Source organism: Eptesicus fuscus, chromosome 12 (genome assembly GCF_027574615.1).
Source record: "Eptesicus fuscus isolate TK198812 chromosome 12, DD_ASM_mEF_20220401, whole genome shotgun sequence".
Lineage (NCBI taxonomy): Eukaryota > Metazoa > Chordata > Mammalia > Chiroptera > Vespertilionidae > Eptesicus > Eptesicus fuscus.
Window position 1 is genome coordinate 24,313,498 of NC_072484.1, and position 13,673 is coordinate 24,327,170.

Consider the following 13,673-nt stretch of genomic DNA (forward strand, 5'->3'; position numbering starts at 1 on the left):
CTATCCCATGGGTGATGTTCAGGGGCCATAAAGGGAAACAAGGTCACTTACATCTTTTTGGATATTGTTGACATTATTTTTTCTTAGAAAACAACTTTATTTTTAGGTTATATTATGAACCGATCCTAGGTGTTAATTCCTCTGAATCCCAAATGTGTGATGCATATTATACACTGAGTGGCCAGATTATTATGATCTCTGAACGCATAATAATCTGGCCACTCAGTGTATACCCTATATAATAAAAGGCTAATATGCAAATTGTCCCCTCAACCAGGAGTTCGACCAGCAGGCAGGCCGGCCAACCGCCCATGTCCCCTCCCCCTGGCCAGGCTGTCCAGACCCCACCCATGCACAAATTCATGCACCGGGCCTCTAAAATACACACACACACACACACACACACACACACACACACACACAGAATGGCCAGATTATTATGCGTTCAGAGATCATAATAATCTGGCCACTCAGTGTATATTACCTAAAAGCAGCATAGCTAAAAGCCTGGTGAATTTTTTGTTCCTGATTCTGAGACTATGACAGATGTATATCCGAGCAATGACATCTCAACAAGGGGACATGTGGCTGGTGCCATCCCCACTGCAGTACAGTCCCTCGGAGTCATCTTTCTTCTACCAATGACAGGCCGATCATTAAACCTAAATTATCTGAACACAGGAAGGCATTTCAGAAGTACTTAAATATCCATTATTACATTTACCACGTCCTTCAAAATAGATCTGAGGGTAAGAAAAGAAAAATCTCCTCATGAGGGAGTCAGTGAGAAAAGAATCACTCCTGAGATGTACATTAAAGGCATTTTTAATTCTGTGCTCACATTCTAAGAAGCCAGCTGTCCATCTAGCTGAAAACCTTACTAGTCTAGTAATTGCATCAGACTATAGAAGTAATTATAAGGCTTGCAAGTGTACCCCTAAGTTGTTGTCAGTGCCAAAGCTTAGACCAACATTGTTTTGAAGGTGAGAGGGAATACGAACAAAAAGACTGTCTACTAGATTAGCTCCAGCTCTGTCATCTGGTGTCTGCCCCAGCCCATGCTAAACATGGCCCCTCTCTACCAAATATTTCCTCCGATGCACTCAAAGCTCCTGAAGTATGTCAACCTAAGAAACATCCAAACCTGTAGATAATTTTTATGAGTTTATTTGAGCCAAATTGAGGGCATACTTTGGGTAGCAAGATCTCAAATGCTCTGAAGAGTAACTGGTGTGCAATTTCTTTTATGCATCTGAAATTAAGGAGGTGACATAACGAAGATTACATGAAGGTGGGAGAAAGCAAGGCAGGTATAGAACTACAGGCTAGTTAAGATTATAGACTCTCTTGCCCTGGCCGGTTTGGCTCAATGGATAGAGCATCAGCCTGCAGACTTAAGGGTCCTGGGTTAGATTGCAGTCAAGGGCACATACCTTGATTGCAGGCTCCTCCCTGGCCCAGGCCCTGGTTGGAGGCAACCAATTGATGTGTTTCTCTCACATTGATTTTTCTCTCTGTCTCTCCCTCTCTCTTCCACTTTCCCTAAAAATCAATGGAAAAATATCCTTGGGTGAGGATTAAAAAAAAATTATAAACTCTTTTGAGGTTGTCCACTTTAGGAGGGATCTGAAAAGAGACATTTTCAAAGATGTGTTAACCTAGAGGCACAGAAACAATGGACACAATTTACTTGAGGCAAAGCCAAGCCCTTACTAAAGAAGTTATGTCTGGGGCATGCCTGACACATAATGGCCTGCCCGGTTGGGAATTTATAATTAGATTACCCCAGGAAGTTACTTTCCAGAGAAACCCTTTTTTATCCACGAGTATATCCTTATCCTTATTAGTATTATTATAAACTATGCTCAACATGAAATTCACCATTTTAACCATTTTTAAGTGTGCAGTTCAATGGCATTAAGCATACGTACATTGTTGTGCAACCATCACCACCATCCATCTTCAGAACCTTTTCATTTTCCCAAACTGAAACTCATTGAACAGTAAGTCCCCACTTCCCCCGCCTCCCAGCCCCTGGCAATACCATTCTCCTTTCTGTCTCTATGACTCAGCTGTTACACCACTCCATGGATTTGACTACTTTAGATACTTCATATACTAGTAAGTAGAATCATACAATACTTGTCACTTTGTGTCTGATTATTTTACTTATCACAGTATCTTAAAGATTCATCCATGTTGTAGCATGTGTCCCAAATACTTTTTAATAATTTTGAGCACACTGGAAAGCTAATACCTTTGAATTTATATACTGTAGCCCAAACTCCATTCAAAATCCCTGATGAGCATGCCAACATTTGGAAAAGTACAGATATTTCCCATCAGTGTATCACTGTTCTTACTGACTATTCCAACCCTACAAATTAATAAGGAATGCCAGAAGTTTTAAAAATGTATAGTTACCAGGCATATATATAAGAAGGTAGCCTTTGAGCAAGGAAGTTGAAAATGGAATTCAGAGTCCTGAAATTGACTTCTTGAGGAGAAATAAAAATGTTAGTGGCTATTTTCCAGGCCAGTAAGCATGTTGCAGTCTGGAAGAGTTTTAATATCTGCCTGCAAATCACTTCATTTTCTGTGTAAACATGAAGAATGTTCTTATCAGTTCTCCCCCCACATGCTTGTGATGGTGAATATTATGTGTGTCAACTTGACTGGCTAAGGGATGCCCAGATAGCTGCTAAACATTATTTCTGGGTGTGTCTGTGAGGATGTTTCTAGAAGAGACTGGCATTTGATTTGGTGAACTGAATAAAGCAGATGACCCTCCCCATTGTGGGTGGGCATCCTCCAATTCCTTGGGGGCCCAAATAGAACAAAAAGAGAAAGGAAAGATGCATTTGCTCTCCCTGCTTGAGCTAAGACATCCATCTTCTGCCCTTGGACTTTGATCCTCCTGGTTCTCATGTTTTCTGACTCAGAACCTAACTGACACCATTACCCCTGATTCTCAGACCTATGGTCTCTACTGAATTAACCACTAGCTTTTCTGGTTCTCCAAATGGTAGATGGCAGATCATGGGACATCTTGGCCAACATAACCACATTAGCTAATTCCTATACTAAGTCCTGTTGGTTGTGTTTCTTGGGAGAACCCTGACTTATACAATGCTTATCCCATAAGCTGAGGACCTATGGCTAGGAGACATTCTAGAGAGTCGAGAAATAGGGGAAATTTGTTTATGTTTTATCTGTCATATGCACTTTCTTTCCATGCCTCCATCTGCTCATCCAATTACAAATCACTTTCAGTGGATTTAGCTACCACAGAATTAGGTAAGCTTGCAAACACTCAAAACCTATAGCAGGTAATGTAGACTAGAAACAAGGGTGAAAAGGGTGCAGGATTAGAAATCTACCCATGATTCTAATGAACCTTAATTAATGAACACTCAGACTCTATAAACTGCCACTTCTCAGGCAAAATGGGCTGGTGCCATTTGGAAGCTGCAATCGTCATCTGAACATCAACCCATTGGATGGATTTTTAGTTTAATTTTAATATACTAGTATTCTGATGTATGTTAATTTTAACAAGTGCTTGTTTTCAATTGATTTTAAAATATTTTAGGACATAAAATACCACAGATGGTTTACAAAACAAGTGTAAGAAATCTTGTGGTTCCCTGACCTGCCCCGTGATAACTCCAAGTTCTGCTTCCCAGAGGCCACCATATATTTTTTCAATTTGGGCCATTTTTTCCCCCAGTTTTTTACATATGGGCCCAAGTATATGTACACAGCTATATAAAATTTAGGACTCTCCACCCTTTTATTTTTTGCTGCAATAGATAGAATTTAGCTTTATTATGTTATCTGTCTACCTTCTCTATTTTTTCAATATAATTCTTTTGGCTATTTTTGGTTATAGCAGTAAATGGTCCTTATAGTTTGTGATTTTTGTCACTGCGTACTGATGAGCCAAGAATTATATTATGATTTTGTTGTCTTTCTATTCCAGTTTTTGGTTTTCCCAAAGTTTGTCTTTCTCTTTTTATTATAATGGGCTTCTTTAGAATAATCCCCTCCCCTTTTTTTAAGAGCTTACATCTTTCAAGGTGACATGTATTTTTGTTGTTGTTCATCTTCAAATTTCCTGCTGCTTTTCGATGTCATACAGGCTCTGGAAGCCCCCTACCCACCCACCCAACCAGACTACCTGTGCATCCCAGGCTGGTTCCAAGTACATGATTATTGATTTTGCCTAAAGTTTACTGAAAATGAACATAATCTCATACTGATGATGCAACCTAACAGTTAATACCAGCCCTTAAGAGCCAAGTCTGGAGTTAGGTAGATTTGTATTTCAATCCATTTCTGCCACCTGTTAACCATGCCGCCTTGGAAAATATAATTGTTTAACCTCCCTAAGCTTCATTCCCTGTACTTGTAAAACAAAGGTAACACATTCCAGAAAGGGCATGAGATAGGGCAGTAAGAAGTTTGGAAAATTCCTTGGCAAGTGGAATGGGGAAACTTAGGCAGATGGCTGAACAAAGTGTCCCAGCAATTTACAGCCAGATACAGCAGGTCACCAAGACAGAAAGCCCCAGGTACCTAGCAATAGGCAAAACTGGTGCAAGGCCTCAGCCCCAGGTGGCTTTTCCTCCCCTGGCATATCACTGGCCATTTGGTTTAGACCCCTTGACCTTTTCTCCCTAGAGATAACATCTAGGCCTCAGTTGTATTTCAGCTCCAGGCCCAGAAAAGCAGCAAAACCAAGTTGGTGACACTAGGACCAACTCTATGACTAATGACCCCCTGCCCTGATGCCGACCTATCAGGGAGACCATCCCCTAAATGCCCAGCCTTTAAAACACTCAAAATGAAGGACCCAGTGTGCCCTCCCTCCCAGGAGCAGGTCCCTGCCTTTCCCTTCCTCCTCTTCTTTCCCCACTGACATGCATCACCTAAACTCTAAGGGACCTCATGAGACTTGCAACCAGGGGAGCAATGGGCAGCAGCAGCTTGTCCTGAGCTAACCCCCTGAATCTGTCTCCAAGGCCCCCTTTTCTCTAGGCCTGCAGTGAGATGACAGCAGCCTCACCTCGGCTCACTTCTTTTCCATAAGGTTTCTAGAGCCAACGCAGTCCTGCTGAGGCTCCCTCCTATTGCTCGTTCTATCCTAGGCCCTTCCTGTTTCACTGTCCCCAGCTTTACTAAATGTCCTCACAAAATCACCTGGACTTGTGTTGTGAAATCTTTCCTGCACAAAGAACTCACACACTACTGGCTAGCCTTAGGCAGATCCACTCTAGGCCAGTCCCTGTTCAATAATGATCAGAATATAAGAGAATGGGGATCACACATAGCCTAGACAATCTCTGATTCCAGAAAATACTTTCTTCATTTTAGCTAGAATTTTTATTGTTGATGTTCTTTTCAAAGGACTTCTTCTTCTACTTTCTTACTTAGTGTTTCTAACTTGGCAAATTTGGAATTATCTCCATTTATAGAGGAGGACTCTCCATCTCAGAGAGGCTGCCAGGGCTATCAGGCATGCCACACAGCAGAAGGGGACAGGTATTCAAGGCAGCAAGCCTGGAGGAGTGCACAAGCCTGTTCTCAGGGTGTGGACTGCCTGAGCCTGAATCCCTTTTCAGCTTCTTCCTACTTGGGCGCATTCCTTAACATCCCTGGGCCTCAGTTTCCTTATCTGTATAGTGGGAATAATAGTCTTTACTATGTAAATCCCAGTAAAGAGAATATGCAAGTGTTCATATATAGAACAGTGTCTGGCACATAATTAGCCCTAAGAAAGTGTAGTTTAAGGAGCATTTTCTGGTCCCTCGTATGGCACTGTGCCACCACCACAAAGCATCTGACAAATAGTCCCACCCAGGCACTCTTCTCCTTCTTGCTAGCTCACTATCCAGCCAACAGACCTGAATTGGGGGATGCCATATGCCGACGCTTTTAGAGTAGGTGTGTGCTTAAAGCAGGACCACCTGCTAAGTAGGGTCAAAAGCTGGGTTGTCCCTGTGAAAGCAGGTTTAGGGCTGAGATGACAGTGAAATTTCAGAGCATTGCATTGGAGTCTAAGAATTTGGATTTCCTTCAGACTCTTCCAAGATACACCTTCCACATGAGAACATGTAGGGATCAAAATCACCTCTCAAAACAGTGTGTGCCCTGAGTTTTGCAAGAGACTTTCAGAAGCATGAATCTGGGGGGGGGGGGGGTCAGCTTACTATCTTCTTCTAGGAATGTAACTCATGTTAGCACAGTAAAGGCTTTGAGAAGTTTCATAAAGGAAATTTATGTAACCCATTGTTTCCCAAATTTATTTGAGGAAGGTATCAATCCCCTCCCTCCCAATTCCCCTTTCAGAGAGTTGGATAGTGCTGATTCACACTAGCAGGTGAATGCTCACATGTGTGTTTAATAATGAAACCAGAGGATTAGATAATAGTAGATATTAAGTCATGAAATGCCTAATCTTAAAGCCTATGACAGGTTTTCTGTACTAAGCAGTGTCTACTGTCGAAAGTAAGAAATGTCATACCTGTAGAGTATTTTTCTGAGTTTATTTGAGCCAAACTGACAGTTGCCAGGAAGCAAAACCTCAACAAATTGAGGAAACGCTCCAGAGAATGGCAGTTTTGCACCTTATTTATACATCACAATCAAAGAAGGAGGTATAAGGAAGGTTACATGAAATTCATTGGGGGTAGACTAGGGAGGCGGGATAAAGAAAAGCAGGGAAATCTCCGAGATTGGATAAGAAGTAAAACTGATAGACACATAACTTCTTTTACATTGGTGGGTAGTTAACAACTGGCATTTACAGCACAGAGAGATGGTTTGCAGAGAACACAATAACAATGAGGGATTCTGTGCTCTGGTGGGAGATTCTGCCCCAGGGGGCTGACTTTCCAAAAGTATGTTATTTTAGATGCAATATGACAATAGACAGGCTCAGGTAAGTAGAGATAAACCTTTGTCAAGGAAGGTACTGGCCTAGGACTGACTACCCACCATGACTCGCTTTTAGTTAGGAAGTTTTCATTTCAGACCATGTGGTTACGTTAGGTCTCTGAGTTTGTAAGGCTGCCATGCAGGCCTGCCCTGAGCTTGTCAGGGTTAGCATGTGGCCCCTTTTCCATCCACACTATCAAATGGTTCTGGAGGGTCTGCTGGAACTCAGGTGCGGGATGAGGTATTCCATGCCCTGGGTTGGCAAGGATGCTAAATAGCAAGGGTCTTCTGTTCCCTGTGAGGGGTTCTCCTCCAGCCTTCCCTGCTCAGTGACAGAGGTCTACTCAGTCTCAGAAAAAGGGTCAACATGTTCAGAGAGACATGAGAGGAGCCAAGAAACCTCCAGAATCTCACAGTTACCTTGTTAGAGCAAACCTGTATTTCTAGGGGAGCAGGGTTTTCTAGGAAGGGCAGGGGTGTGTCCAGTAGCGAAGGCAGATGCAGGGCAGCCACATGTCGCCCAGTGATGAAGAGCAGGTACTTGGAGGTTCTGAATGCCTGGCTTTGTCAGTGTCTAACCCGGGCTCTGAGCTTCTGTAAAATGGAGATATGACAGTAACACCTCTTGTGCAGAAAAGAGTTGACACAGCCTGCCTGGGACTGCTAGATAAGAAACCCCTATTTGTCTGGTGGGCCCGTGGCTGGCATCGGGGAACTTGGGGTTTAGGAGGGCTCCCATCATTCCCCAATAAGAATGGCTCACTGTGGCTGAACAGTTTATGCAGACAGTGCAGTTTATGCTGAACCCCTGCTTTCCTTCTGGAGTCTGAAGTTTTGGCACGGACCAGGCAGACGGTGCCTATGTGACCCGTCCCAGGAAGATCCTCAGCACCGAGCCTCTCTGAGCTTCCCTGGCAGACCTCATTTCACAGTGCTGTCACAGTTCAGGGCTGGAGGCATTAGTCCCATCCCATGTGAGTCCACAGGAGAGGACCCTGGGGAGCTGTGCCTGCTTCTCTCCAGACTTCGTCCCACACACCCTTTCCCATTACCGGTTTTGCTCTGTGTCCTTTCACTGTAATAAATCACAGCCATGAACATGACCATATGCTGGGTCCTGTGAGGTCTCTGAGCAAATCAAACCTGGGTGGTGTTGAGGACCTCACGTAAAGGGTTGTGGTTATACACATTTTACATGAGGTCATACACATTGAACATTTCGCACCATGCCAGGGACAGGCAGAGACACATCAGAGAGAAGGAAGCATCTCCCAAGCAGGTCTTCACTTCCCTACCATGTGGCCCCTGCCCCATGGTGCTAAAAAGCACCAGGACTTTGTCCACCTTTCCCCTGAGTGGGGGGTCCTCACTGCTGTCAGAGTAATGGCCATCACTGGGGGCTGCCCTACAGCATGGAGAGTCTCTCTCTGCATTTAGTGTGAACTTCACAGGATTGCTGCCGTAGGAGTTGGAACTGTTTTATATTTTCCTTTTCACTTGCTTCCTCTATAACTCTTCAACTCAAACTTATTAGACTATTGAACTGTATTTGTTAACATTTAGGTTACATGTGTATAGTATCACAGGATGCAACATAGGTAAATTAATTCAGCTGTGGGTTTCCTCACTACAAGTGTCTTATTGAAAAACAAGAACAGTATTAATTCATTAATATTTTCTTTTTTATACTCCCACTTGAATGGCATAGCAACCACTGGGAAACTCATAATCAGGAAGGGAATAGTAAGGTGTTTCTGTTCTGGTTCTAAAAAACACTTGGCTTAGCATTTTCAGTGCTTGCTCAGATGAATGCATGCAAAAGAACTCTTCTAAAATGATTTTTCTAAATTGTTGTTTTTTTAAAAAAATGGTCATAAGGTTTACTAAAATGTCAAGTGGACTCAGCTAACACATGACCAAATTATATTTTCCAATGTATTTTTTTTTTTTACTAAATAACACGGAGAGATGGAATACAGAGCAACTTACTTATTTGGTATAATTTCCTGGCCACTGAAAACATTGCAGGCCCTCAACCACCGTGACAGGAGTATAATAGCCAAGACTCTTCTGAGGTAACACAATTGTATAACAGTCAATATAGCTACTGGATTGGACATTGTTACTTGAGACTGTGAAGCAGCAAAAACAAAGAGAAAAATGGATATCTGAAGATGCAAGGTATGGGGAAATAATCAGGTTTTTGCTTCCTCTGACAGCTAGCTTTTTTCCATGCAACAATTTACTCCAAAGTATAATGGCCTAAAGCAAAGCCCTTTATTTGTGCCCTGATTCTGTAGGTCGGTACTTCGAGTCCAGCTCGTCTGGGTGGTTCTTCTGCTGGTTTGCATGGGCTCCTCGTGGCCAGCTGCTGCTCAGCAAGGCATCTCTGCCTCCCGGGCTGGTGGCTGCTGGCCTGACGGGTGCCTGGGCCACATGGTCTGTCATCTCCCGCAGGATGACCTGACTCTCATACTGGCAATGGTTCCAAGAGCAGCAGGAGGGAAAGCCCCAATGTGCAAGCACATTTCATCCTTGTGTCACTGTGGTTTCAGTTGTCCCATGGGCTACAGCAAGTTACATATTCAGGTCCAGAGTCCATGTGGGTGAGGCCCACCCTGGGGCATGAACACTGGGAGGCATGAAGCATCAGGGGTCACTCCTGTGACAATTTGCCACAGCTGGGTTCCTTCACTTCTTTACCCTTGGCTTAAAATCAGTTGAACAAGTTTTATTAACAACTGGTAGCAATGTACTTAAAGAATAAAAAACATATAGTTATGTTTGCCAGGAGAAGCAATATCAAGGTGTTTTGAGCTCTTATTATATTTCATTAGTTTTTCATTAGCACCTTATTTAGTTTTCTATATTAGTCTGAAGTAACAACCAGGATGGATGGGAGAAAGGACTTTGATAGAGCCCGGGAAGTAAGGTTGTGAAGGATCTGACTGCTGTTGAGAGAATATATATCCAGTGCTGTGATCTGAATGTGACCCTCCAAAATCCATAGGTTGAAATCCTAACCCAGAAGATGATGGGATTTGGAGGTGGGGCCCTTGGGAGGTGATTAGCTCATGAGGGTGGAGCCTTATTAAAGAGGCCTGAGAGAGCACCTTTGTCCCCTCTACATGGTGAGGTTCCAGCCATTTAGGAAGCAGCTCCTCACCACACACTGAATCTGCCAGCACCTTCATCTTGGACTTCTAGCCCCCAGAACTGTGAGGAATAAAGTGCTGTTGTTCATAAGCCACCCACCCGCTAGTATTTTGAGGATGTAATAGGAGCTCCAGAAAACTGGAAAGCAACAGGAAGATCCTGCTCACCAAGCAGGGATACGTGTAAAAAAAAAGAAAGAAATTTTAAGGAAGGATGAAGAGGAGAGAGGGAAAGAAGAAAGGGAGAGAGCAAAGGAAGGTTTAACATATATGGAGCTCTGACTCCAGGTACTATTCTCTGAACAAATGTATTTTTGGTAAATTTAGTCCATCAGCAAATATTTCTTGAGTCCTACTGTGTGCTGGAAAATGGCAAATAGTAATGAACAAGCAGGCAGCATCCCTTTTCTCATGGATCTTATATTCTAGTAGGAAAAACAGACACCAGGCACACTGTCACCCATAATTAACTGACAGCAAGTGGATAAATGGTGTGAAGAATAGGTACATAGAGCTGGAAAGGTGTATAGTCTACCTGTTCAAGTCTGAGGGCTAAGATAAGGCTTCCTTATCAAAGCAACAATGAAGCCAAACATCATCTCATATGATGCGCATCACAGTTTGGTCAGGATTTCCCAAGTGATCATGATTGTCCTGGTCACAATCATTTAGAGAAGGAAAACCAATTACTCAATATTACAGAGAATAGGTTATTTACCTGGAGTTCAAGCCCAGGTTATCTTACATGTTTCTATGCCATAAAGCTCACAGTGTCTATTTTACACATTTTCTAGAGAGGTATTTTGGTTACAGGATATGTTTTAATTAGGTAAACTACATGGTTTCAAACTTGTAAAATGCATTGTAAAAAGTTCTAAAAATAATACACAGTAAAAAGTGGGTCTCCCTCCCTGCCCATCCCCTCTCCCTCAGCTACCTGCAGTACTGCCAGTCGAGTTCCTTGTATATTTGTCCAGAAGTATATTTAATACTTGTAGTACCTACTATGTGCTAGGTGCTTTTCAAAGTCTTTTACAAATGTTTAATTCTAATAATAATTTTATATGGTGAATATAATTCTTAACTCCATTGTTCATGTAGAGTTAGTTATTCCTCAGTATCCAGAGGCGATTGGTTCTAGGATCCCCACAGATAACACAATCCATGGATGCTCAAGTTACCTATAGAAAAGGGCATAGTAGTTGCATATAACCTACACACATCTTTTTCTATGGTTTACATTATCTCTGGGTTACTTACAAAACCTAATACAATGTACATGCGGTGTAAATAGTTGTTATACTGTGTCTTTTATGGACTAATAAAAAGAAAAACTCTGTGCTGTACATGTTTAGTACAGTCACAACTATAGTACAGACACAACCATAGTAGACCTAACTACATAGTACTTGTCAGCCACAGTTCAACATTTTTAAATACTTTTGATCCACATGGATGTGAAACCTGGGGATATAGAGGGAAGACTCTGTGCACATATTATATTTTTCCACACAAGTATTTTAGATTGGAAGTGTGCACCAAACTTTGCGGTACTTTTTCTTGTGTAGTAGTCAGCTTTTTCTTTGATAACACCACATAACAAACAAGTCCAAAGTCTCAGAGGCTTAATTAAAAACTTTTATTTCTTCCTCATGAGTCAGCTGTGGCTCAGTTGGACTTGGCTCCAACTGGAAGTAGGATTTGTGTCTGCTTCTTGTAGCTCTCCTTCCAGAGCCAAGGCTGAGGTCGCAGCATCCACCTGAGAGATCTTCATGCCAAGTGGCAGGAGCACAAGATGGAAAGTGGAAACACACAGGGCATCCTGAACTGCCACACTGTCTTCTTCCATCCACAGTCCAATAGTCAAAGCAGGTCACACGGCCAAGTTCAAAATCAAGGGGCAGGGAACTACAATCCACACAGCAAGTTCAAGGAAAGAACAAAAACAACCATAACACTGAATGAAATTAACTACACACCCTGAAAACCCAACTTTCATCTTTTGTAGCTGGTATATAGAGGAACTACTGAAAAGATTAACTCTGGATGAATTAATAATTTCCCTGTGGTCTTCTGCTGGCAACATATAAACAGCTGCCTCTTTTCTGTTTGCCTTTCCCAGGTCTTTGCATCATGTTTGGAAAGAAAAAGAAAAAGATTGAAATATCTGGTCCATCCAACTTTGAACACAGGGTTCACACTGGGTTTGATCCACAGGAACAGAAATTCACCGGCCTGCCGCAGCAGTGGCATAGTCTGCTGGCAGACACGGCCAACAGGCCGAAGCCCATGGTGGACCCTTCATGCATCACACCCATCCAGCTGGCTCCCATGAAGGTATGACGAGGATTTGGCTTTAAGTTGACTTGAGAAGCAGGTTGTCATTTGATGAAGTGTCTCATCTTTAAAGGCAAACTATAAAATGCCTACGCAGTGTATTTGTTTTTAAATATCCACAGAGTAGCCACAATTATTTTTCAATGATTATAATGCTCACCACTTACTGTAAATGGCAGCACATGCAAAGGATCCTCAGCTTGTACATGTGAGATATTTTTTTTAAATCATACACATAAAATAAAATCACAAAATCAGAAATGTTTATTGCACTTCAAGTGATGTTTGCTAATCTTTATATTGAAGAATATTACTCACCCCTTCTGGTAAATATTGGCAATAACTTTTTATTAAACTTTATATTAGACAATCTTTTGTTGTTTTGTATTTGCCCTCCGAATGTTTGAATTCTTATATAAAATTTAGTATTAACGTATTTTAAAATAATTTTATATATATGCATATATACATGTATAGATTTACACATATACAGGTTTTATATATGTAATCATATATATTTATATATGCATGCATACATATATGTTCAAATTTGTTGCTATAGTATAAGAAACAGCTATTTTAAATAAAAGTGAATCATTTGAGTCATGAAATAAGATATAATTACCCTAAAGAAATGGCTAGTAGATTTTTGGCAAGAAATTGTCATGAAAATAATTGTGTTAAAGTGGAACTCAGATCCAATAAATTTCAGGTACATTAAGTTTCTACAGAGAAAATGCAGCCATTTTCTTCTGTACCTCAGAATAAGAATTCTATAGATTATCAAGTAATTGCCCCCAAAACTCCTTATGGTAGTTAAACATTTCTGAATTTTTTATTATGATATCCCAATAGATCAGATTCTATTCTATATCTCTTGCTCATTATATTAGTAGACATCTGAGCTACATGAATACCTTATTCTATGTTAACATGAATATTGACTAGATTGTATTTAAATGATAGGCAAATTAAAAGTGGATGCATTCTTTTAAAGGAGGCAAAGTAGGATCATAGTTAATAAATTATGGGAAAAGCTTATTTATAAGCTGTCATCTGAGCTGACTAAATTAGAATTGCAATTCCATTGTTTGCGCATCATTTGGTCATTCTGTTCTGGTATTGAATGTGTGAATATGTTCTACCTAAAGATCAATGCAGAGTCTTCTGATCCTGTATCTTGTAAATTTCATTTTCTGATAGGGTTTTGAAACTTTATAAGCCAGATAAATGTAAAATATA

At 41.4% G+C, this 13,673-nt stretch overlaps 1 protein-coding gene across 1 annotated transcript in view; it reads left to right on the plus strand.

Annotated features, from left to right (window-relative positions):
* PAK5 (p21 (RAC1) activated kinase 5) overlaps window positions 1–13,673 on the plus strand; it is a 148,034-nt gene that overhangs the window by 44,496 nt on the left and 89,865 nt on the right. Inside the window, exon 2 of the mRNA XM_008141087.3 lies at window positions 12,217–12,431. Coding sequence (XP_008139309.2) covers window positions 12,228–12,431 — 204 coding nt within the window. The 5' untranslated portion in view covers window positions 12,217–12,227. The remainder of the gene's footprint in view (window positions 1–12,216; window positions 12,432–13,673) is intronic.